This window comes from Labrus mixtus, chromosome 4 (genome assembly GCF_963584025.1).
Source record: "Labrus mixtus chromosome 4, fLabMix1.1, whole genome shotgun sequence".
Lineage (NCBI taxonomy): Eukaryota > Metazoa > Chordata > Actinopteri > Labriformes > Labridae > Labrus > Labrus mixtus.
Window position 1 is genome coordinate 23,238,797 of NC_083615.1, and position 26,202 is coordinate 23,264,998.

General features: G+C 39.0%; 1 protein-coding gene across 5 annotated transcripts in view; it reads left to right on the forward strand.

Annotated features, from left to right (window-relative positions):
* Nucleotides 1-306: 306 nt before the first annotated feature.
* Nucleotides 307-26,202, forward strand: part of abcc8 (ATP-binding cassette, sub-family C (CFTR/MRP), member 8) — a 52,482-nt gene continuing 26,586 nt past the window's right edge. For 3 of the 5 annotated variants that reach the window (XM_061036503.1, XM_061036504.1, XM_061036502.1), the window contains exons 1-13: nt 308-717; nt 3,794-3,956; nt 6,774-6,915; nt 8,855-8,976; nt 10,500-10,666; nt 12,501-12,743; nt 15,372-15,560; nt 18,207-18,371; nt 18,457-18,612; nt 21,986-22,120; nt 23,147-23,309; nt 24,174-24,214; nt 24,648-24,793. In XM_061036503.1, coding sequence (XP_060892486.1) covers nt 697-717; nt 3,794-3,956; nt 6,774-6,915; nt 8,855-8,976; nt 10,500-10,666; nt 12,501-12,743; nt 15,372-15,560; nt 18,207-18,371; nt 18,457-18,612; nt 21,986-22,120; nt 23,147-23,309; nt 24,174-24,214; nt 24,648-24,793 — 1,853 coding nt within the window. In that variant the 5' untranslated portion in view covers nt 308-696. Of the gene's footprint in view, nt 718-3,793; nt 3,957-6,773; nt 6,916-8,854; nt 8,977-10,499; nt 10,667-12,500; nt 12,744-15,371; nt 15,561-18,206; nt 18,372-18,456; nt 18,613-21,985; nt 22,121-23,146; nt 23,310-24,173; nt 24,215-24,647; nt 24,794-26,202 lie in introns of all 5 variants that reach the window. The other 2 variants (XM_061036501.1, XM_061036505.1) reach the window with 2 other exon arrangements.

The window sequence follows — 26,202 nt, forward strand, 5'->3', positions numbered from 1 at the left end:
CGATCCACACAGTTTCATAATTAACCGACCACAGGGGGCAACAGTGCTCCTTGTTAAATATAACACAGTGAATAAGAGAGTCCCAACTGTGTTTATCATTCTGCTTTAAATGAATATGAATGTTATTTGCCTTGATCAGATGTACAAGAGTTCATGCTGGTTAAATTAGGTCATCTTTCAGAGGAAACACTGACTCGAGGGACTAGGCCACTCGTCATGTAATGTTACATGTGTTGTTGGCTGTGCAGTATCCCACTTCTCGGTTATATAACCTCTGTGTGCAGTAATCCACTCTGCTTCATGATGGCATACGTGACTGCTGCTACTTTCAGCGTCGTATCGACCCCTGTGTTGTGTTTGATGGATCGCCCCATGCCACACTAACCTACCGACCGAAGGTTCAAGACAGAGACCACAGGTGGCCTTAGCTGGAAGAGCTGCCCCCCTTCTCTCCTCCTCCTCCTTCTCCATCTCCTCCTCCTCCTCCTCGGTCCCCGGGTTCAGGACCGTGGACAGCTCCTTGTCTCCACCCTCAAACCACCGCGTGCGCTCCGGAGGGTCAAACGCGAGTGGGACAGCCAGAGGTGTACAGCACCCTGAACACATGACAGACTATACATTTGGGGACTTAACCTCTCTCATTTTCTTTCGGATGTGAAATCTCTTAGGAGTCAGGGGAAAAACCACGGAAGCACGATGATCTCACGATATAAACCGGTAAGTGCTATATGCCTGTGACACCTGCTGAATCACACAGATCGATACTTTCACTTCGAATATATGCTGCACGGCTCTGTGAGCATTTAAAGAACATGCACAGCAAAGCAATAAAATCACGATTTATTTCCCAATTACACGCACATAAATATTATTTGCATAATTGTATCTGCAGTTAAAACACAATTTAATGACGCTGTGAGTCACTCTAGGTCTGAGTTTGTCAGTGGATCCCAGTGTGTGCTGTAATGTGATCATATATCAATGGGAATCATGCAGGGTTCATTTCTACAAACGAATTATGGGGGAGTGTGAAATATTGGAGGTGCTGTTAAATGGTGGTAACAAACTGTCACAGCCATTCAGATGGAATGCATTTCATAAAACGACCCCTGATCCTTCTGTGAATAGGCGAGAGAGAGAGAGTCAGTACACGATTCAACATCCACCTCCTACCCTATACTCCTACAGATCCAAGCATCACAATACAAGCTGCAGAGAAGTCTCTATTTAGAAACGTGTTAGTGCTATGGTGTGACAAGCTATTTTAAACTAAACCAAAACAAGTTGCTGTTGCATGCTTTTTCCCTTTTTCTAAAGGTCTCTCTGAGAGGCTGCTGCTCCTCCACTCAGCCTCTTTTATTCTGCACTACACTGATGCTTTAACTGTCCCCAGGCGATCCAGTGATGGACAGGGCTAATCTCTGATGTAGGCCACCACGGCACCGTAAGCCGGCCATTTATCCTGGCAGAAAAGATGACAGAAGTACAGACACAATGCAGGAAGAAATCTTTAGTTAAGTCATGATGCTGGCAACATGAGATTCATTCTTATTTAGGCCACTGGGGGAAACCCAGCTGACAAAACATCTGTTTTGTCTATGGCACAATGATCAGCTGTGGTTTTTGTGTGGGAGCAAACGTCTCCTTGGCTTGATTTACTCAGAGCCCATGTTTTGCCAAAATGTTTACTGTCATCTGTTGTGAGTGTGGTTTTCCATGTTAGCAGATAATGAATGGGAGACAGGAAGTCAGAGGACATGACAGTTGCTGTGAACTCTTCATCCTGGGTGCTGACATGAAAGACCAACTGGCATCTCTTTACTTTCAACTATGCCTGCTGTCTCTGTTCGATACATTTCATTGCCTCAAAAAAGCCTTTTGACCTTTAGAAAATATTCAGAAATGAATTTAGACTCAGGTGGTAAACAGACACTTATATCTGCTCAGTCTGCGTGTTTGCTCACTCTTCAAGAAGTATCTGGCTCTGTTGTTTCAAGCTCCATCAAGTTTAGCTCACAAACACATATTGCAGCATAAACACAACCAAAATCATAATTTAAAATACGATCAGTTGTCTTTTTTTCTAACATGAAATTTTCATACATGAAGGGAATTCCCTAAACCTGAAGTCACACAGCAGTTGGATTAGCCAGTTGTGACACTTTTTTATTGTCTCCATCAAGAAGTGTTTTTTCATCGAGTCATGAAAGGTGGCTGTCAGGCAATGAGTCTGGTTCTGCTCAAGGTTTCTGCCGGTTGAAGGGAAATTATTTGCCACAGTTGCACAGCGCTTGCTCATTGGTGGATTGTGTGGAGTGTTCACAAATAACTTTTGTTGGAATTTGCCGCTACGTAAATAAAACAAATGTTTTGATGATTGATTGATACGAGTTGATATACGTCTGGGTCTCAGATTAGTTCATTTAACTTCAGGCAAAGAACCTAATTTATACAAAACACCAGAACTACTGCATTTATGGTCTTTCCTTTGGTTTTGCGAAACTTGAATGCACCTCAAACTCACATACTTAAGCTGTGGAAACAACAGACAACTGTGTGTGTGTGTGTGTGTGTGTGTGTGTGTGTGTGTGTGTGTGTGTGTGTGTGTGTGTGTGTGTGAGTGTGTGTGTAAACACTAATGTTAACTGCTCATTACAATTAAGCTTAACTCATCACTGATATGAAGGTCACAAGGATTACATTAACCATAATTCATTTTAACCACTAAGAAAATGCCATGAGTTTGTTGGATTAGTAAAATCTGCTCCCATGTGGCTTTTTGCTGATCCCTCTGAACATGCGAGCTGCCATTGGCTGCAGCGGGAGCTCTCCCTGCTCCCTACAGGACCGGCAAACAATGCATCTGTCTGGGGAATATATAAATAATTGATGTCACTATTTTTCATGTGTGCTGCCTAGCTCCGTGTTTTATTGCAGATTTAACGTGAAGTTAAGTAATAAATGACTGAGAGGTAGAGTTATGTAACTCCTGCAAATGTTGTGTTAGGATTTAGATTAGAGTGCTTGCTCATGCTTCACACATACCTCTGTATAACGTTATATTGCTCCATCGGCAGCTGTGCTCCTGCCTTCTCTCTTCTTTCTCTTCTCTCTCTCATCTTCATCACTCATTGTCCCTCCTGCTCTCCCCATTCAGTGGATCAGTCCTTCGAGCTACCCCTACATAGTCTGCTCCCTCTCTTTTCCTCTCCCAAGGTCGTCTTTGAGCTCCCGTTCATAAAGAGACAGGAATAGCAGGTGCACTGCAGAATGCCACCGCTGCTCTCTCTGTATGTGCATGTTTGTGTGTGAATCCGTATGTGTGTGTGTGTGTGTGTGTGTGTGTGTATCTGGGTGTGAGGGACGGTAGCGCATCTTAGTGCATTCCAGTGGAGCTGTGAAGCGCCGTGCGAGAGTGAAGCTTCAGTTTTAGAGGATGACTGAGGATTGCAGGCGGACGGGATGCAGATGTTTCTCACCAGCATGGCCGAGGGAGCTGCTTAGACTGCTGGAGTGACTGTTTCTGACCCCCCTTTTTCCTCCTCCTTCCCTCTCTCCCTTTGTCTCCTCTTCTTCACTGGATCCGATATTTGGGAGCCAGAGAAGTGAGCAGGAAGGAGGTCACTTAAGGAAACACCAGGATCTACTGAACTCGCCTACAGCTCCCCCCTTACAAAGACAAAATGCTCTGAGAGTCTTTATTACAAATATCTTTTTCTTTCCCTGACTCCCATCTTCCTGCTCTCCTCCTCCTCCTCCTCCTCCTCCTCTTCCTCTTGCCGGTTCCCTGCAGAGTCCTGGCTCCACCATGTCCTTGGCATTCTGTGGGAACGAGAATAACTCGGCGGCTTACAACGTGGATGGCGGGGTCCTGAACAACGGCTGTTTCCTGGACGCTCTCAACGTGGTGCCACATGTTTTCCTCCTCTTCATCACGTTTCCAATCCTCTTCATTGGTGAGTATCACTGGGAGGTGACATCCCCAGCTTCTTTGCACAACACATCCTTGCATGGACCGTACACACAGCAAACAAATGATGTGTCAGCACAACCACACAAGGATCTGAAGTATTAATAATGGGCTTCTGCATGTACTCTATCTGCCCTTCACAGTTTTTTCTGCTTCTTATATTGTATTTTCTAGCAAAGAAGTATTGTTTAGTATACATGTTCATTATAGTGTCCATACAATTATTAAAATGCTTGTCAGATTCTACATTTCATTCCCAGACTATAAACACCCTGTGTGTAGGTGTTGACTGTCCCCTAGTCTACAGTGAAAAAAATAAAAAAGAGTCTCCTGATATAAGACTTATATGAGTTACAAGAATTCTTGCAAGTAAATAAGACTTTCCTGATGAAATGTAGTGTTGGCGTTAGGTTTCCCCTTCTTTGCTATCTTCCTGGCCACCTGCCAGTCTATTAGTGTCCCCATCATTGTGTAACAGACCAGATCTGTGTCGCTGAACACTCTGCTCATACAGTCACACATGGCCTCTTCATCTGCCCTGCCCTGTCAGTGTCTGTGCAGAACATGTGTTTGCATCCAGTTATAAAGCAGTTTATATCTTCATGGTTATGTTAAGCTTTCCCTCTCCATTCATCTGTTACATAATCGTATGGGGTCCTTTGTGTCTTATGTTCTCTGAACATACAACCAATGTGATTGTGTTTAACACAGGGAGGGTAACAGCATTAAACAGTAACATTAAACTTTTATGTTTGTCCTCTGATTCATCTCTGTGCTTGCATTCATGCTTGTATGTTCCATAACTTTAAATTGTTTTTGTTTGTGTTATATTTAATAACTACAGTATATTAGGTCATGCAAGCGAAACAGATCAGTGGATGGCAATGTCAGTCTCTTGTCGTCAGCATGTTGGGGCTTTGTCCAGACTACAAAAATATTATAAACAGTCAGTTAGCATGAGAAGTGATGGACATTCATAGTGCCCAGAGAATGAATTGTCTTGGTCATCCTCAGACTTTTCCTTGGGCCATATTGAAGTGGACATTTTAGTTTTTTTAGGAGTCGATTGGATGCATTTCCTCTAAATTTTGCACATACATCGATTTCCCTAAGGCTAAATTAAACATTATGGTGACTGTTAAAGTTCTCCTTAGGTGTGATCTTGATTTCAAGTTTTAATTGCAGATTGCGTTGATTACTGAGAGATCTGTAAAACTACTGAAACTTTCCGGATTATACCATACTACAGCAAAAGTTGGTTAATCAAAGAATGTTAGAATATTCTTTGAGACAATGACAGCATATATTGTTTGATAAAGTCGTTAGCATTACTGATGGCTTTTAGTCTTACATAGTCTATGTAGCTGTAATCAGCTAATTCTTATAAGTAAGACATGAAGTGCAGGGAAAACCACCCAGTTAAAGGCAGTGTTAGCTGTTTGTGCAAACGCAAGAGAACCTGGCTGAAAACGGCCGTGATGACTGTTTCTCATCTGTTACCCAGAGCTGTGCTGCCTTCACAAACAACTTTGTCCCCAAAGAAATACCTCAGGGTGTGAAAGACTTTCTGTCAACCTTGAGTCACCTGACAAAACCTTTTAGGAGTCCTGTTACTGTACTATATTCTGCTCTCCATTCTGCCCTGCAGCTGTATAATGTGTTGCTCATCACATCAAAACTCGTAGTGTGAGACGATGCTGTGGATACACACAGGCACCACAGGAACCTCAATTAGGCTGCTTACTTCACATGCAATATGAAAACAGGTTTATTGTTCCTCATTGCAAATAAGATAATTTTCATTATTGATGAGTAGTTGAGTGATATCAATATGGGTCAATAATTGTTTTAGTCAAGTGTGCAATGTGACAAATGTCAATTTCAGTTTCCCAGAGCTCAGTTTGATTTTAAAGTCCTTCATTTACTGACCTGAATCTGTAGGGAAAAACAAATGAAAATGTATTCAATGTCATAAGGCAAATAAGAACAAAAATCCAAGCATTTGCTCAAAACCTGAGGCAGGCAGACAACACTTGAATACACCAGATAACATTTAGAAACAATCTGAGATGGGACTTGAGCACAGGCCGCATTATTAAGACCATTTGTGATGTTGATTTGAGTGCGTTGCACAGTTCTTGAGTAGATGGTGTGATTTGTGTGTGTGTGTGTGTGTGTGTGTGTGTGTGTGTGTGTGTGTGTGTGTGTGTCTGTCACTGCCAGCCTGTGCCAACACTTTGCAGCGAGATAAACTGTCCAACAGCTATAGTGTTGACAGCAGAGGAGTCATTAGCATAATCTCATCATTAGGGAAGTGTTTTATGACTCAGTGGCTCACATTAATGACATAAATTACACTTAGATTATTACACTTGGATTAGTCTGGATTAGTTTCATATTATAGTGTGAGTTGAGATTAAAGGTCGTAGACCAGCAGCCATCAAGCCCCCGTCAATACCCTGTCTCACAAAGCATTGTGAATGTAGTGAAAGTGACAGTAACACCTGAACTAAAAATAGATAATAGTCTCTGGCGGGTTCCTAGCTGACCAATCATATGCGTTTATCTGCTGTAAGTCAGCATGTGTGAGTATGTGAGCAATTTGTCATGACCATTGTTATGTTGAAAGATACAATGGGAGTAAAAAGTGCTTTGTCATTACTGCTTGAATAAAAATTCCCAAATTCCCAATACTCACATTAAGATCCCTACCAAGTCCCTGTGCTGGGTATTGTATTTATTTGACTGTATAGTTGAAGTGAATAAGGTATGTTGCTTTAAATAATAATGTCTTCTGTGTAAGGTTGGGGCAGCCAGAGTTCAAAGGTCCACATCCACCACAGCACCTGGCTTCACTTTCCCGGTCACAACCTGCGCTGGCTCCTCACCTTTGTGCTACTCTTCATCCTCGTCTGTGAGATTGCTGAAGGCATCGTCTCTGATGGGTATGTTGGACACCATAAATCACCCAACTTACCAGACACATCATTAAATCAGTCAGGTGTAGGATAAATATTTTTAATAACACCAATGACATGACTCAAGCTATCATGTTTCACAAACAAATAAATGTATTTTCTGTTAATATTCAATACAGTCTTCTTTGCTGTTAAGTGTCAATGGTTCATCAGGGCACTGCTGAGTCATTATACCAATCAAAAACGATTTTACACCTGAGATCACAGGTGAAAACAATTGACTGTAATCAAGACTTTATTGCTGTGTGCTCATCAGGGAAATACCTTCTTAACTACTGTGCTGCTGAGGAAGTTTACCAACTGTCTTTACAAGAAATTAGGCTCATAGACAAACATCATAGACAAACATTATTCTATACAGCTGGTTAATTAACAGCTTAAGTTTTTAAAGTGATGTTTAGCATTAACATTAAAGCTTTTATAAAACTTTGAACAAAAGCTTTGAGCAACAACAAGTGTAGCTAGCATGCTAAATGTGCTTATCCTAATGTTAAAGCTCTGTATAATTTTCTTACCATATTCTTTACTAAATAAGTATTTGCCTCATTTGTGATAGAGCACCCTTTAAAAAAAGTTTAGTCTGAAGCAAGATAAAAGTTGGTAGCATCCAACAACTAGCTAACATGCTGTTACGTTGTTGCTAGGCTATAGTTGTTTGCTCATATATTAGTTCTTTTTTTTCTAAAATAAAATGACAAACTTGATACATTTTATAGCCCAGTGCTGTATTAGATACACACACACACACACACACACACACACACACACACACACACACACACACACACACACACACACACACACACACACACACACACTGAATTGAAGGAGCAGCTGACTACTGAAGCAAAATTTGCAGTTCTTGGTTGCTGGCTGGTTTTTAGCTGGCTAGCAGTGCCAATGAAATGTGTTTTCTGAAGGCTTTACACACTAAACATTTTTTGCCATTACATGTTCGCTCTACACTTATCTCCCTCAGGAGGTTAGTGGCATGTTGTCAGTCACAGAGATGAGGCTAAAATAAGCTCAGAGAGACACACTTGCAAACATAATAAAGCTCTTTCTGCCTTAATAATCCTAAACTTTATTTAATTGATCAATCCTTCTCTCTGCCATAAATCCTGTTGTTGTTTATTACAGAAACAGGGTCAAATAACTACTGCCATAAGACGCTTACTTTGTCATGGACAGCACACGAATTCTGTGTGGTTGCTATAAGGTACCAGCAACAATGAAAAAAATTAGTAGATAGTAAGCTAAATAACAAAATTAAAGCAAGTATATTGCATGGAAAAGAGGGTAAAGATTATTAACCTCAGTCTCCTAAAAAGGCATTTCACTGCGGCAGGTAAACAGTAACAGTGCAAACAATGCAATAGAAAATTAACTGCACACATAAATTGTTTTGCCTAAATTAACAGACTTCTGTCTTCAATGCCTATGAAAGGATAGAGGTTGATGGAGGCAACTGGTATACAGCATATTCTGTAGCCTGGAGGCTTAAGTGATTGTTACTGAAGTGACGGAGAGAGCTCTCCATCACATCGACTTGTCTCTTCATTGGTTTTGTACCCTGATTTAAGAGCAGTGCTGAAGAGCACTGGTCTCATTGTTTATGCCCCTTGTGTATGAATGTGCAATCATGAGTGTGAATGTGGTTTACCCTTGGGGCTTGTCAAACCTAAGTGGGTATTGTTTATATTGTACATGTTTATCCCTTCTACACCCAACATGTACTGTGTTTCATGTTGTTATATGCTTCAACTTGTTCAGTATAAATGAGGAAGACTGTTGTGGTTAATGAAGATAAAAAAGGACGTATATTTTACTCTGCCTCAGTGTTTATGTCATGCTATGATTGCATACTTCAATCTCTTTTTCTCCTCTATTGGTTGTTGTATTGCAGGTTCAGCAAATCCCTCCATCTGCACCTATACATGCCTGCAGGTCTGGCCTTCATGGCTGGCATCACCTCTATTATCTACTATCACAACATAGAGACCTCCAACTTCCCCAAACTGCTAATAGGTACAGTATTATAAATTCAGCTTTAACATAATTGTCTTGGCAGCTCCTCTGAAACGCTCTGTTAGGTAGACCAAGGCTTTTTATGACATCGGAAATGGATTTAGTCTTGTGGAAACATTATTGCACATGGATATGTGCTTATAAACTATGGGTTAATTAGACCTTGCATTAGAAATCTGGCCAATGTTTAGTTTTAATGGTATATGAATCATGAAAACATTTAAATAGGGTTAATGTAACTGTATGAGTTCAATGGTTCATTATCCTCAGATAAGACTACTAAACAATTCGGAAGGTAAAATTATATTTCAATTGTGCTGCCCTAAGTAGGTATAAATGATCCTTTTTCATCAGGAGAATGAGTTCCAGGGGAAAGATATACACTGTTAAATGTGTTTTCAAGAAGTTAAGTTCTTCAACTCTTTATGACCTGTGAGAACTGATACTTAAATAAAATATCCCCATAGCAACCATATTTTATGAGCTTATATTGTTAAATAATAATCAACATATCCTGTATTTGTAGACAACAATATATGATAGATCTTTATATTGATTCACATCTCAGAACATTGACCATGAAATGCACAAATGAACTTAGCTTCACATCAATATATGCTCGGTCCATTTGTTTTTGCCATAAAACTCTCATGTTTTCTCCTTTATTGATCACCCTGTTGCTTCCCTGTGACTGTTCATGGTTTTCCTTTTCCTCATGCTTCATTAACTCCTCTGTGTTGAGCACTGATGCTCATACTCTCCCATCACTGAGCTGCTTTCAGCTTTTAGGTGTTCATATCACCGTCACTCTCTTGAGGGAAGAGGTGAGGCGCTGCTGGCTTCATGGTTGAATGAACAGAAATTAATCATCTAAATTGAGACTCTGACATTGACCTGCATGCTGCACTATTGTCAAAGGGTAGAGGCTCTTCAAAATGAAGATGTAAACACTGTGTCAGTCTGCTGCAGAGTCTGAGCCCATAATCTTGTTTTCCCTGTTGTCCTTGTACAACCCTATCTCAGGGGGAGAAAAATTAAGGAGTCAAAAAGAATCTATCGCCACAATAATTTACAACAATTAACCCCAATTAAGCCATTGAACTGACATGGTATGACTTGAAGGAAAATATCTAAAACATAAAAGCAATCTTCCTTACTGCTATTTGGTGGATTACAGGTTTTTACCTTGAAAGCTGTTAGAGACACATTGCTGAGGTGTTTCTCTTCTCTCTCTTGTCTCTCTCTCATCTAAAGCAAGATATGGGAAGAGTGGGTGAGAACGAAAAGAAAATCAAAAAGAAGATGAAATGAAGCCTAAAATGAAAACTGTAAAAACTAAACCCCAATTTGACTATGACAAAATAGGTCTAGATCTTATACAAATCTTGATGCAATACAAATAATTGAGTATTGGTGAAAACGATTAAACTTGAATTGAACTACATCTTTAATATAATCCAGTTGTAGTCTTGTGCAGTCATTTCCTGTATTCATTTATTTTTTTGTCTGTTTAACCTCTTCAGCCCTGCTAATCTACTGGGTGCTCGCCTTTATCATGAAAATCATCAAGTTTGCCAAGTACACCGAGCATGGCATCGGCCCCAGACAGCTACGCTACTGCATCACCGGACTGCTCATGCTGCTGTACGGACTCCTGCTCGCTGTTGAGATCAATGTCATCCTGGGCAGGGTGAGTGAGTGTGTCTTTGTGTGTGTGTGTGTGTGTGTGTGTGTGTTGTTACATGATGCAGCTGTGTGTAGCCATCTGATGTGTTTCCTGTTTTTGTTTCAGTTCACTCTTTTCTTTGAGTCTAAAATCCAAATTTGCTCCAGTGGTCAGTGATCAGTAAAGCTGCTTGGGGTGTACTGATTATATTAGATGAAGATAAAGCAATTATGCTTCATGTTCATTCAAGGAGAGTGATGGAAGTAGTTAAAATCACATTTGCTAGTCAATCAAAATTATGCACAAGGAAAGCTGTAGCTACCTGCTTTGAATTAACAAATACAATAATGAAATAAATAATATATGAATAAAGTATGTCGACATCAGAAACGATCAGAAATACTTTTTATAAATATCCAAACACGCCAACAGGATCGGACAGGATCTATGTTTACTAATGTTTTGTTAGTGCAACATCAATTAAAAATTGTTTTTATTATTTTTTATTTTATTTTGAAAAATAACTTCAATCCACCATCAGTATATTTCATACAGTGTCCTGTGTGTGTTCTGTGCGTTCAGTGGCACAATGAAAGGAGAGAAGTTAAAAGAGTAGAGTGACTCTACATTCTGTACATAGCAGTGCTTTTAGGGAAATGTTAATGTAAATATGGGAACATGAGCTTAGTCACAAAGTAAAATATCCATTTTACGATGTTCACCTTAATAGTTTAGTAACCTTTAATAGTAGTATTAATCATTTCTAATTAACTCTTACATTAAAATGTTGCTTAACTAAACATAAACATATGTACTGAACTTTAACCTGATGATGGAAGTACATAAAAAGTAAATGTTGCATGATATAGTGAATAAGAAATTAACGCCTGTACTTAAAGTTATGGCAATTAACTGCCTGCTTGCTAAAGAATTTCACCAACAAACATCAAATTAAACCTCAGGGTCAGGCTAAATTAGGAGCTGGAGGAAAGTTTTTGTCTGTTTGCATAAACCTGTGGAAGACATGAAGTCTATAGAAGATTGACTTTAACTTAATAATTGTGAACACATTTCAGTCGGCACCAAAGTGCTGATCCAACAGATGAGCATTGGTAACCACCAGCATGGCTAAAAATATATCTATATATGAATATATCTCTATTTCCTCTTGGAAACCTGAGCACATATAAGGCTAGAGTTGTTCAGGAAGAACACTCGAAAAAAAAGACAATTGTATAAAGACAAAGGACCTTTCCTCTCAGCTTTTAGCCATAGGCTGCCTTCTTGCTCATTCTTTGTTAATTTTGTGCCACCCTTAATTGGGACCGAAATGTGTTTAACACTATCTTTTAAAAAGGATTTGAGAGCAAAGTAAACTTTATATTGTTATCTTATCATTCGGCTGATCATCAAGGTCTTTTTTTGATGATTCTCTTTTTGACTTTTAATTTTTTTTGTGATGGAAATCAAAGGCAGATAAATTAAATGAATTGTAAATTATTTTCCACTGTACAAGTGTGTTAGTCTCTGTTTACTTCTGCACTGTGCTCACATGTTGTTGAATCTTCTTGGTGATACAAGACAGCCTGTAATTAAATAATGAGAAGAGTTGATTTATGTTGCTGCCTCTACAATTAATCCTATGAAGAAGAGTGTGTCCATGTATGCTATCCACTGTTTTAAGTTCTCATTTACAGCGTGTAGAAAACTCTAATAATTAACTTCATGGATGAGTGGATGTTTCTGTTTCATTGTGTGTCTAAACACTGCTTGCATGTTATTTTTCACCCTTTGTGTTAAGGTCACTGGGATTAAAAATGTAATCACACTCGTCTTTCTGTCCTTCCGTCTCTCTTAGCGCTACATGTGTTTTGACGACCCAATGGAGGTCAAGCCACCAGAGGACCTCCAAGACCTTGGTGTTCGATTTCTGCAGCCATTCGTCAACTTGTTGTCCAAAGCCACCTACTGGTGGATGAACACCTTCATCACCACCGCTCACAGACGACCCATCGACCTCAAGGTCATCGGCAAACTGCCCATAGCAATGAGAGCCCTCACCAACTATATCAAGCTACGCAGGGCCTTCGAAGACCAGAAGGTTTGTGTACATGCTAACATCTTTAATAATCTCTGTGAAATGTTTGTGAACAGTACATGACTGTTGTCTAATGTTAAATTATTGTAGCTGAGATTATTGTAAAAAAAGCAATTTAAATACACAGAGCATATAAAACCTTGATTTAAGGTCAGGTTAAATAACAAAGCAACTTTCTGCATGCCAACAGTCCTTGATTTTTTTGCAAATGTACCTTTAGCAAACTAGATAATAGATGTGAATAACACTAAAACCACCATTTCTTTTTAAATGTGATGATTATCCCAAAAGGATCAACATCATTCTTTCCTCACAGACATAATGAGGTTTTTAATTATTTATGAGCTTAGAGAGCTTAGAGAGGAGCTTGTTTGGTTCATCATGGCACCACACTTCACTCTTTGAGCCCTTTTGTTAGTTTTACCCTCTTAATACTATTTTGTTTGACATTTTGAATTTTTGTCTGTGGGTCAGCCTGACATGTGCATGAAGTGATCTGGGAATCTTGGATTTTTTTTTTTGATACAGCTGTTCTCATAAAAGCATTGATCTGGACAGAAGTCAACAGTGTAAACAAAGAGATGTCACATGTGCACATATTCAAGTTCAGCCTGTCACCTCTGTTCTTTTTGAGTCTAAAACATATACAAGAAAAGTCATCATCAAAATATAAAAGAATCCCTCTAGAGTTAAGATTGAGGGGCCGGTCGTTAGCTTCATTCTTGTTCAGTTTGTAGTCCATACCTTGCTTGGAGTCTGCATGTTCTCGCCAAAAATGTTTGTGTTCCTTCCAGGTGCTCTTTTGACTTTTAGTTAACCAAAACTTTGAATCGCGATGGACTGCCGTTCTGAGGCGTACCCCTGACCCTCTTTTGTTGCATCATGCTTTGATACTTTTTCAATCAATATGTTGGAGAGTCTATCAAATTCATTGAAATGCTTCATCAGCTAAATTTTAAGTCTCTTATTCTTCACCATTTCAACTTGCATAGCAATAAAGGAAAATGGAGGGAAACCTTACGTTATTTGGGTGTGATTTCCTACTGGCCCTACTGGTATGTCGATTTGTTAAAAAGGACAGGATTATCTGATCTGTGTGTTAGAGAATCAAACAGCCTTATGAAACAGCATCTGTCTCTTCTGACTTTTTCCTCCCTGCTCCGGGATCACTGTGTACACCCTGAGGCACTTTTCTTGCAGTCCTATCACTGCGGATAAAACTGAAGCTACGTATGTCCTAGTTACACTTTATTCTTCCATCCTGTTTCTATCCGTCTTTTTTCCTCTCTTTCTGTCCGTCTCAATTTTGAAGCACGTGTCAGGGGTCGTGGATGAAGGACCTCCGCTGCAGGGTCATAGTTTTCCAGAGTTTGGAGGGTCACACAGATTCGTCACTGCTGTGTCCGGTGTGAACATAAAAGCCCACTTCCTTCCGTCAGGAGCGAGGGATTAGAGAGATTGAGCGATCCCAGTGGAGGGATGGGAGGTGGGGTTGGGGGGGCATTTAGAGCAGAGCCTGAAGGCGCCGGGTCATTCCATTTTACTGTGAACGAGGCGACATCCCGACCCCTGCGGGGGTGAAGGCACTGTACTTCATGGGAATCTAGTTTCACTCCTCCTTCCTTCTCATTTGAACCCAAGGTAGACAACAAGGATGTGTGTGTGTGTGGGTGTATTTGTTTGTGTTTGGGTTTGTGTATGACGTCCTCAGTGACACATGTCTTGTACGAAAGCTGAGGTTCAGATTGAGCTCAAATGGAAAGACGGAAACACATGATAATGGTCACGTCCCTTCTAACAACTCTGAAAAGTGAGTCAGCTTTGCACACATACGTTCACACACTCAAAATACACACACATACACATTCAGAGTCAGTGGAAATGTTCTGAGTGGGTTTTGCTGCACTGTGACAGACCTAGATGTTTTCCTCTGCTTACTGATTCACTGAGCAGAGCTGTTGTGTCAGTGTGACCTTATTATATTACCGACATGATAAATAACTTTAAATATACAACGCCAGCCCTTCCTGTGCTAATCCGTTTAACGCTCAAAGTGATGTTTCATAGTTTAACTTTTTTTTGTCAGCTCAAGTAATCTTAAATCCTAGATTCTGTATGCACTTGCTGTTTAATGCTCACCCTCTGCATCACTGTGTTGCTTTTCCTGCATCGTTGGACATAATAGACCAACATAACTGACTCCACTGTGGAACTGGCATTTAATCATTTAATCAGCACATGCAGCAGGATGGACAACATGAAGTTGACCTCATTCTATGGGTTTCTACTGCAGTGTTGAACTGACTCTTGTGGAAAGTGTGACAATTCAGCTTTTATCTTCAAGCAATTACTTCTGCTCGCTCTGCTAGATGGCTGCAATGCGAACCCTTGTTTCATTTTCATTTCAGCTGCACGATAACAGCAGCTATTGTCATTAAACAGATTTAACAATTGAAATGCTTAACAGAGAGAAAGTGATTAACATTTGCAATACAGAGTTTAATAATCTGAATCCTTTCGAAAAAAATGTATCTGCCTAGTGAAATTGAGATTCCAAAAAGCTGCTTGAATGTATTTAGTCATCATGCTGATATATTTCAACATTTATACCTTCTCCTTGCATTATCTCAGAGGCCCCAAGGCACATTACCCCAGAGCCCAAAGCTGATCTGGCAGGCGTTGAGGAAAGCATTTGGCAAGCCCCTCATCCTCAGCATCACATTTCGCTTCCTGGCCGACCTCCTGGGCTTCGCCGGTCCTCTCTGCATCTCTGGCATTGTCCACCACATCAGCAAGGACAACCGCACAATTCAGCCGCCGGTGAGACGTCAACCGTTCTACCACTCACACATGAGGATGATATAATACAACATATCAGATTTTTGTTTCAAGATATTTAATGTTTTTACAACATATCAATATGTCCTGTTATACATGAAAATATTCACATTTAGTGTAATGACTGGTAATGTAATATTATGATAACTTATATTGTTTACATTTTAGAATTTGGAAACCGTCTTTGGAGAATAGATAAAATAAGAAGGAATAAATGACTCATCACGCTTTGGTTTGAGGCAAGAAAAGTTTCTTAATATAACAAGTATTAATGTATGATAAAGTAAAAATGTCTTGCTGTGATCTAAACTCAACTGAATTTATAGCAAATTTCATAATTAAAAACACTGAACAAACGTGCTTCACAGAGGAACGACAGATGGCAAATAAAAAGAGAAATTGACAGCAAAAGATTAAGTGTTAAAATCTTAGAATGAAAGACTTAAACAAATGCAAATAAAGTATTGGTAGAACATGAAACATTGCACAGTTGCCATATCACATACCGGTAATTATTTGAAGTTAACTTGTGTATTTAAATGATACTTGAATCATACAAATCACTGCATTGGTAGCTTTCTCCCAAACTTCTTTTGGGCACACTTTCGACTACCCCTTCATTTATTTATTTTTTATACCCAGCTACATTATGTTTTAACCTCTTAAGTAAAACTGAACGTTGTTGGTATTTTTGTTAATTATTATTTATTTCAGTAGGCCTCTTCAATACAGTACTCTAACATTCTTTGACTTTTTTGTCCATCAATGTATCTCTGCATTTAGATTTAAAGTTCATAAAAACTAGAAATTCTTATGACTATAAGCAGCAGTAAAATTAAAGTTAGCAGAAAAAGCTTCTTCAGGTATTTTGTTATTAATTAACAACATATTCAATTCGGCCTCACTCCCACTTCAAACTAGTGTGAAGTACAGACTGAAATGTCTCACATAAAATAACTACAGCTGTTGTAACTGTCTATTTTTATTCAAGGCCCTTTGCATTCCTTTGCAGATGTGATACGATACAATACGACACAATACACTTCATATCCTCATGGGGAATTTTGTCATGGGCTCAAGTGCTGCACACATTTAGATGCCTCCACAGAGAAGTACATACAGATGAAAACCACCAAAATATATTGCACATTATCCTTATCGTACAAGATCTGAAACTAAAAAGAGAAAAAGATAAAAAATATAAGAATAAACGAATAAATGATGCTATTGTACAACCCATAAAGCCTCAAGGAACATTATTCAGAATTCGAGGTGGGCACAAACGTTTTGTAAAATGGCTCAGTTTACAACTGGGGACTTTGTATTGTCTGCCAAAAGGTAACTGCTAATACTCAGAGGTGAGGATGTGAGATGGGTCAGTCAATACTCTCTGAGCTTACCTATGAACAGTCTCCTCCTTTATTGACTGGAAGGACAGGTTTACCTTCATGGCAATCTGCACCGGACGAGAAAGCGTTGATTTTAACTGAACAGAGAGATTACCATACCATGCTGACATCCCAAATGGAGCACATAATATTGTATATGTAGACAACCATTGAGGTATAGGCATTGCCTGATACAGGACTTCTACGGAAAAAAATAACACTTTATGAGGGAAGATTGTGTGTAGAGTAGGAAATGATATGAAAGCATTAGGGTTGGACAGAATTCAGAAACAGACAGCTACAGCAGACACTAAAGAGACATCACTTTGGGGACAATAAAGTCGATCTTATCTTATCACATGACTCCTTTCTGCCACTTATAGGTCAAGGTAACAGTTTGATGAGACATTTATGATGTCCTCTCTCCCAGGTGCACCCTCCCTGATAGTGCATTAATTTAATCTTCATCAAATATTTATGAGACTTATTGTGTGCTGGAGGTGACTCGGTTTCTTAGATTCCACACAGGGCAGACTGCCAAACCAGACACACGGAGAGACGATCCTTCTGTAAGATTAACTCTTCAATTATTTGTTTGAAAGTCACGTCCAAATGAGGCAGCCTCATATCAAAAATTCATTTGCAATGGTAAAAGAAATGTCAAACACTCAAAATAATCTTACTCGAGAGCAACTCAAATTGGATAGAAAACCAATATAGATCTGTTTGTAACAAATATAACAGGATGATGTTTCTGAGAACCTGGAGTTTTTTTTTTGTTTGGGATTAGAAAGAAACATAAATATCAAGGATGAGTGGATGTGGAGTCAAGACACATTTGTAATCAATACTTTGTAATTCCCTGAGTAATTGATCTTGACCTGTAGAATTAATTAAACTCTGAGGGAGACACTGTATTAAACTCCTATAGCTGATCTAAATGTCCTGTTTGGTTTCCAGCTCACACTCCACATTCCAGCCTTTTGAAACACTCTGAGGCTTATCTTCAGTTTCACGCAGTATTGAAGCCTGCTGTGAAATTGAACATTTTAAATGGAGGTGCTTTTGAAGTTATGAACAGGAACTATTTCTGCTGAATTTCAATATGGAAGGAAACTCTCCCAGGCAAGAAGAATCCTGCAGTGTTCAGCCTGTGTGATTGACTCCGCTGTGGTCTGCCTGACTAACAATTATAAACGGCTCGATTCTTCCCTCCCCTCGAACCCGTCTGTGTTTCCAGATGAAGTTACTGGGGATCTATTTCATTTCCTCCAAAGAGTTTCTGGAGAATGCGTATGTGCTGGCTGTGCTGCTCTTCCTCGCCCTGCTCCTGCAGAGGACCTTCCTGCAGGCCTCTTACTATGTGGCCATCGAAACAGGCATCAACCTGCGTGGGGCCATACAGGTATGACCACGACACACATGACTCTGCAAGACATCAGAGTTTAATGAGGTATCGCTGTTTGAATGTGTTTGTCCTCTCTCTTTAGACAAAAATCTACAACAAGATCATGCGTTTGTGCACCTCAAACATGTCCATGGGCGAGTTGACCGTTGCTCAGATATGCAACCTAGTTGCCATAGATACCAACCAGCTCATGTGGTTCTTCTTCCTCTGTCCTAACCTGTGGGCCATGCCAGTGCAGGTAAGAAACATGTCTGTCTCCTGTATAAAACTTCAAACCAGATTTATGGTTAATGCAAGGAAAGAGTCCCACCATTGATACCTGTTTGTTGATGATACAATTTATAGTTCAGGCTCTGACTTGATTCCCTGTTAGCAGCGTTAGCAGCGCCGCAACATTACCTGAATTTATCATACAGAGTCAAGCTACATTGTTTTTTTTTATTTCCTCTAAATTATTTTACTTTATATGTTATTGGGCAGTAAGTAGTGAAGAAGACATTGTTAATAAGTTACTGAAATGAAAAACTGTTTATTTGCCTTATATTGTATTTATATTTGTATATTTTTCACGCTCAAAAAGTTGGCACTAGTAACTCACAGGAGAAAACACAATTAGCCCGGGTCCATTAAAGCTGTTGCAGTCCTCCTGTGTTATCTACAGTATGCTAACTAAAACACAGCAGCTACAGGACCTAATTGCATAGGCTACGCAGATACTCCATTATCCCCTAACTAACACACAACTATATATTAAATTATAAACTAGGTTTTAATGAAATCTATAGTATGAGTCTCCGTTTCCTTTTTTCTGTTTCGCTGCATTTTTATCATGCTATGAATAATAACAGAGATGTGAAGGCTGAAGTGGAGATCCAGGTGTTATAACCTCTGTGGGAGGTAGAAAGATTCACTGCTCATGTGAGCAGTCGATTTCAAGCCTGTGACCTTCCTGTTTTGTGATACCGTCCTATAATTGGACAATTTAATTCATGACACACAGCACTGTATAATCAATATTATTTATTACCATGTCCACGAGTGAGGGGAAAAACACATTGGTAAATTAGAAATATTAAGCCAGGCCATTCCCTTATTTTTGCTGCTTTACTCAAGAGATCCACTTGTCATATTAACACGCTCTTTCTGTCTTCCCTCTGGCCTCTATCCTTGCCTCTCTATCAGTTGTTAATCAATTTTACCTAATACACTTTCTTTTGGTTTATGGACTGTGTTGGCACTTCATTTTATGTTTGAGAAAAGTGACATTTTATCGCTTGAAGCAAAAAGACCTCTCCTGTTTTTTTTAACTTGATTTTATATGCCAAAAAGATCAGAGACAATAAATACAAAGGACAAATCCTAGGCCTTCATTTATGTAATATACGGAAAACCTTGTATTTATTTATTTTATATACAGTAGTTTATAAAATGTCTCCACATTTGGCAAATTTTTCCCCACATACTGAGCTCTGCTGCTCATCCCACAAATGCATGTTCCTTACAAATATGGCGCCATTTAAAAGGGAAATAAAACAGACTTTCCAACGGTATAAGATTTATTGCCAAGAAGCATTGTTACAATAAAGAAATAATCTACCAAACACAAATTTCCTCATTTTTTGTGCCAGATTTATATTCCAGACTCAAAAATTTTAAGAGCTTTGTTTGGGTAATAAGGAATATGAATAATCTCTCTCTTCAGGATTAACTGTAGAAAGATTGGTGATACCCTCAAGGTTTATAAAAAAACACCAGAAGACTTAAGTTTTTTACTTAACCTGTAAATTATATCAAGATACTTAAGTTGACTCAAAACCTTTTGTTAGCACCTTAAACAGTATAACTAAAAGGGAACACTTTGGTATGTGACTAATGAACTGTTTAATTAAAAACATTCACATCAGCTTCAGTGTTAGATCATTTTAGCCTGATGATATGCTATGCTAAGGATGTGTGCATCACAATTTTTTTTCTTTGCTAAACATATAAGTATTATTAACATGTTAGTTAGCGCACTGTTAAATGGCCCTGTGAACCTATTGTTATTTTTGCTCTAATATTGATGGTGGGAGTTGGGTTCTATTTTTGGCACTAAAGATGTATTGTGTTTCATAGAGTGATCTATATTTGGCAGTACTGTTGATTAATTTAAATAAAATAGTACTGGCTTAAACACGCTAATAAGTGCAACTGATGATTTGGCTTGAAAAGGTGTTTCTGATATTTTGTGTGTTAGAAAGCGACCTCAGGAGAAAAAGACTTAGGCCTAAGCAGGAGTTTTGTTTGCAGCTAATGGTTTAAAGGTGATAAAAATGACTTTATTTAATACATTATTTTGTATTATGTCTTATTGTTGCTTAATGATGATCTTAATGCTCTGTGTAAAGCACTTTAAGTGGCTCGATGTATAAATGGTGCTCTGTTAATTATCTTGCTTTGACTTGCCTTGCAACCACACAGTCTTGAGAAATGATCTAATAAGGTTTTGAACAACCAATTTCTCTTAGATGTTTGTGAATGCTTACCGAGTCCAACGATTCAAATTAAATATCCTGACACTTTACAGGCAAAACACCAGTCTGATTAAGCATGGCCAGCAGCTAGCATGGCCTTAGACTAAACTAGCGTTTGATATTGAGTAAAAACTGACTACAGGGATAAACCTCTTAAAGGTCAGTATCAGAGTACAGATGCTTTAGTGGTTCTCAGGGAAAAACTCTGTTAGGAAACAACACCATATGTGTGCCAAAACAGAGAGAACAGCGGTACTGAATTCTGCTGTTTGTTGCTTGAAGCTTTTAACAACACACTTAAATCAGGTTTGTTTGATGGGAGAAGATGACACACTCCATGTTGAAGGGTATGTGAAGCTCTAAATCACCATTGATTTGCCAGGATTCATTAACAGAAAAAACACATATTAGAGGCAGAAAATGTTTCTTTTTATTGAGTTATTACAAAGGAATTGTTTTACCCATCACCCACCTTGTCCCCGGTGGCACACATTATCCTGTGACAGATGAAGGAGACAGTGTGACAGAGTGTGAAATGTCACATCCATCTCCATCTGGTTGTGTGTGTCAAGGGGATATCAGTAAGATGCCAAAGATGGTGGGAGGTCTGGAAAGGAGCCAATGACATGTGGAAGCATGACTCATGTCTTTTGTAAAGATGTGGTGAAAGAAAGAGAGACCCTGTATTAGAAGGAGAAAGATGAGCTTAATTATTTTACTTAAAAATGCTGAAGTGGAGTATCGTCTATTTCAATTTCGGTACCTTGTAGGAATATGCTGCGTGTGTGTATGAATGTGTGAATCCAGCGAAAAATGTCGGTATCTTCAAAGGCTTTTTCTTGTATTCAAAGGCCCCCTCTCTTCATAACAGATATCAGAAATGAGCATTTTAAACGTTTCATACCTACATTGTATATATTTGCATGTACAGAATGCTCAAGGTCTCTGCTTTCCACAAACTGATGTGCTGTGATTATTCAGTTTTAATCTTGTCTGTGGGAGTTCTGTGTTACTGAAGACTGCCTCTTTGGAAATGTTTCACATTTGTCTCCATTACAATAATATCTTCCTTTCTCTCTGACTTTCTTTGACTTTCAGATAATTGTGGGAGTGATCCTGCTCTACTACCTCCTGGGAATCAGTGCCTTGATTGGAGCGACCATCATCGCTGTGTTAGCTCCTGTACAATACTTTGTGGCCACCAAGCTGTCCCAAACACAAAAGAGCACCCTGGTGATTATTGTTACTGACCTTTTTCAAGGAGATATAATATTTTTTGTGCCTGTTGCACGCTACCCCTTTAAAGATGTTGTTCACAAGGATTTAATTATAACTTCAAAGATACTGCCCTACAACTGTGGTGTCAGTGGTGGCTTGTTATAGCAAATTCAGTAAGGAAGAAGTGCCAGAGGGTCTCGAATCCATGTTGAACTTTTTTCTTGGCACTGAGGAAAGTACACTATTTGACAATATATAAGAAAGAAATAATTAGAATGCAGTCTCTGGTAAGAGTAATTTTTCTGTGAGTGGCTACCCTGTACGCTGAATTTACCAAACCCCTATGGACGGTAATGTCTTTTGCTCTGGTCAATCCAAAGGCACACAATTTAGACACATTACACATATTGATGTTCTCTAGAGAACAAAGCTTTTTTCCCTGTACTGACACATGAAATGTTGCACATGATTTTCAGAGTGAGATTTATATTAGATGGATACCATGACATTCAATATGTGTGTGCACTCAAGTGATCTGTTGACTTTTTCTCTAGCAATTTCTTGAGGTCAAAACTTCAATTTGTCCGGGTAACAGCATTCAGGATTACAGCTCGTGATCTGCCGGCTTTGCTTCAGACTCTTGGCTTTTCTGACAGAAGCCAAGAGTCTGAAACCTATTTTAGCACATCACAGAGCAACTACGAGCAGTTGCAAGTTTTTACCTATGCAGTTCCTGGTTAGAAAGAATCTATTTATATGTCACCATAAAATGTAAACAGTGTTTTCCATGTGAACGTGCTCTGAGCTTCTTAACTTAACCGAGTCATTTCAGGCTTCTCTCTCGCTCAGACACACACACACATACAGGCCTTTATAATACAGGCTCTATATTCAGTTAAACAAGTCCCAAGCAAAGATAATACTTTATGTAAAGGTGATGATAGCTTTTGTGTCATCCTATGGCTGCACCTCTTAGAGTTTATCTGTCCTCGATGCGCTGTAGTTCTGTCTTGTAATCAAAGTCCCATGCTCTACTTTTAGGAATACTCCAGTGAACGCTTAAAGAAGACCAATGAGCTGCTACGGGGCATCAAGCTGCTGAAGCTGTATGCCTGGGAGAACATCTTCTGTGACAGTGTAGAGGAGATGAGGGGCAAAGAGCTCACCAGCCTGCAGGCCTTCGCGCTCTACTCATCTTTATCCAGTAAGGAGCTGTTTCCTCTGCACACACTCAACTCTCCCTGACATTTAAACTTCATGTTTTTCTTCTGTTAACATTCACAGGGAGTCAAAAGGTTTATACTGCATCAATCCTTAAAACAGCACAGTCAACATCTTTAAGTCAACATGGGGGAAATAAAATAACTGAAAGTAAAGATAAATCATGTTTTAGATAGGTTCATTTGGATATTTATACTTCCATCCATACCCAACAGTGCACAATATGGCCACTCAGTAGCTATTTGTTTTCCACAGATTGTCCTCCTTATCTACTGCTACACTCTAAGATAAATAATGGCTGTAGCCTTCATGGCTCCAGTCAATGCAAAAGACCAATATTCAATCTAACAGCAACCATTTCAGCTTTAAGAATATTGGACAATCATAGCTTTCTTCCTTGAGTAATGGAAATGGAAATGAAAATGACATGAACATAGCACACATCAAGATTGATTCCACAGAAGCCAGTTCATTTCATGGCAATTTAAGCTAACACCACAAGAGATAGTGAGAAGACACAGGATGTTGTGATTACATCTTCATCAGCCCACCCAAACAATTAATTTATAAGTTTGTTTTATAGATTTTGCAAAGTGCCTTAAGTTAAAACAAAAATTTAAACGGAACAAAAAAGACATTTAATTTTATCAAGTAATCATCCAATCAAAGAGAAACAAAAAAAAAAAACGTAAAATTTGTGGCACTTTAACATATTATCTGTAAGTTAACATGGATAACCTAGTGCTTATTGTGAGAAAATATCCCTACATTGTATATATATTAGTTTCACTGGGTTAAATCTTCTTAATAACCTTCTCTGTTCTCTCTTTTCCTTTTCTATTTCCAGTTTTCATGAATGCAGCTATTCCCATTGCAGCAGTTTTGACGGTGAGTTTAAACTCTTGCTCTACCTTTAAGTCACCAAAGTGTGAATGAATCTTATGTCCTGTAGAGACCCATGGGTAAAAAAAAGCAAAGACAGGGCCTGGCCTTCTGACTATCACATTTTATTGAGATTTCACAGAGAACAAAGTGGATGGATCTCTGGCAGTACCACACTAAATTCTGCCTTTATTAAGTCCTTCATGGATGTAGACCTGAGCGTTGCAGACGGATACCAAGGAGAGAGACCATTTTAAACGACAGACAGCTGTAGAAAATACTTTTTTTGCTGACAGCTAGAGAATGACGTGTGTGTCCCTAAATACCCTGAATAAATCATGAGTTATTATCTGCCAATCACAAGTTCCTCATTCACAGGATCTAAATCCATGCTCTCCAGAGTAACACAGCCACCCTGTTCTTTCCTCTCTTCTTGCAGACGTTTGTGGTTCACGTGCACATCTCAGATGACGCTGATCTATCCCCAGCTGTGGCCTTTGCCTCTCTGTCCCTCTTCCACATCCTGGTCACCCCCCTCTTCCTGCTCTCCAGTGTGGTGCGCTCCACTGTCAAGGCTCTAGTTAGGTAAGAAACAAAACAAAAAAACTATTTCAGAATGGATCACTGATTTATTATCTGTATGCTGATTTTTTATTAATGGTTTCTTACTCTATTGTTAAACTAGCAAACATAGGTTTGTCTGTAAATGTTTCTTGATGGGGAGATTAACGTAAGGGTGAAAAACAACTAAAGCAGGTGAAACACTTTTCCTGCAGTAGATGGATCAACTGCTGGATTGTTTGATCAACATTTGTTCAAGTAACAACATCTCTATTTCTCTGTTGTATTCGTACTCGTGTCTCTGACACAAACACTGCCTATTTAATTGACCAGTTCACAATGAGTTCACAAAGATCTCTGTTGTGATTATTCTTCTGCAGAGTTTCAGAGCTCCACCACTGCACTACTAGTGCTGCAGAAATCATACATTTCCAATCCTGCTTTGCTTCTGAAATTGGATAGTTTATTAAACTTACTACTGCAAACAATGTCTCCATACTCTTCAATCTTTAATCTTTAGCTTCAAATCTTAAAATGTGCTTTAAAATAAAAGCACCAAGTTATGCTACATGCATTAGATTTAATAGACAGATTTTCACAAACACAACATACTGTTGGCATGTCATTTTAACTTCAATATTAAAGTTCAAAATATGTAAGTGGTTAACTTGAGAAAAAATAAACCCTAATCTAGTGTCAGTGAATTCACTTGACTGATTCTAATGTTGTTTGGGTAGTTAGGTCTTGTCAGTTTAAAACCAATCATCTCTGGCTTCACCTCTTAAAAAAAGATCACATGGGAGGAGTGTAGTGGGCGGAGGTGATGAAACTGCTGCAGGATAGCAACATCACACATATTCCACACATGGTTTGAAGGGGGCCAGCCTTTATATGCGGGTGTAAGCACCTTATTTTAACAAGAGAGGCTTTCTTTCGTGCATGCAGAAGCTGCCTGTGATCCTCTGAGGTGTCTATTTTTGGACTGACTGATCTGACACACTTTGTCAGACACCAAGAGAAAACAACTCTCACAGTGTGGATTCAGCACATCAGTTTATCCTCACTAAAGGTTTTTTGTTACAAAAGAGAATAGTCTAACAAAACTGTAAACGCAGAGTCATTGTGCCACTTGTTTTTCCATTCTTTCTGCAGACTGAAAACCTTTAATGTTTTTCATTTCATGATGCTCTTGTGATGATCCACTTACTCATGCTGATGTCACTGTTGCAGCATATTTACACACAGGGTTGTTATCTGTACTTCTCTACTGCTGGCTTAATGTCTTTATTCATGACACATGCAGAGGCATAAATAAGTAAACTGAAGGGAATTTATCCCAGTTGAGAACATTTCCCAACTTTTGGACATTTTGTTTTTAGATTTAGGTAGCCGTATAGGGGAAGCATTGGTTTACATCACTTCCTTTTACTGAA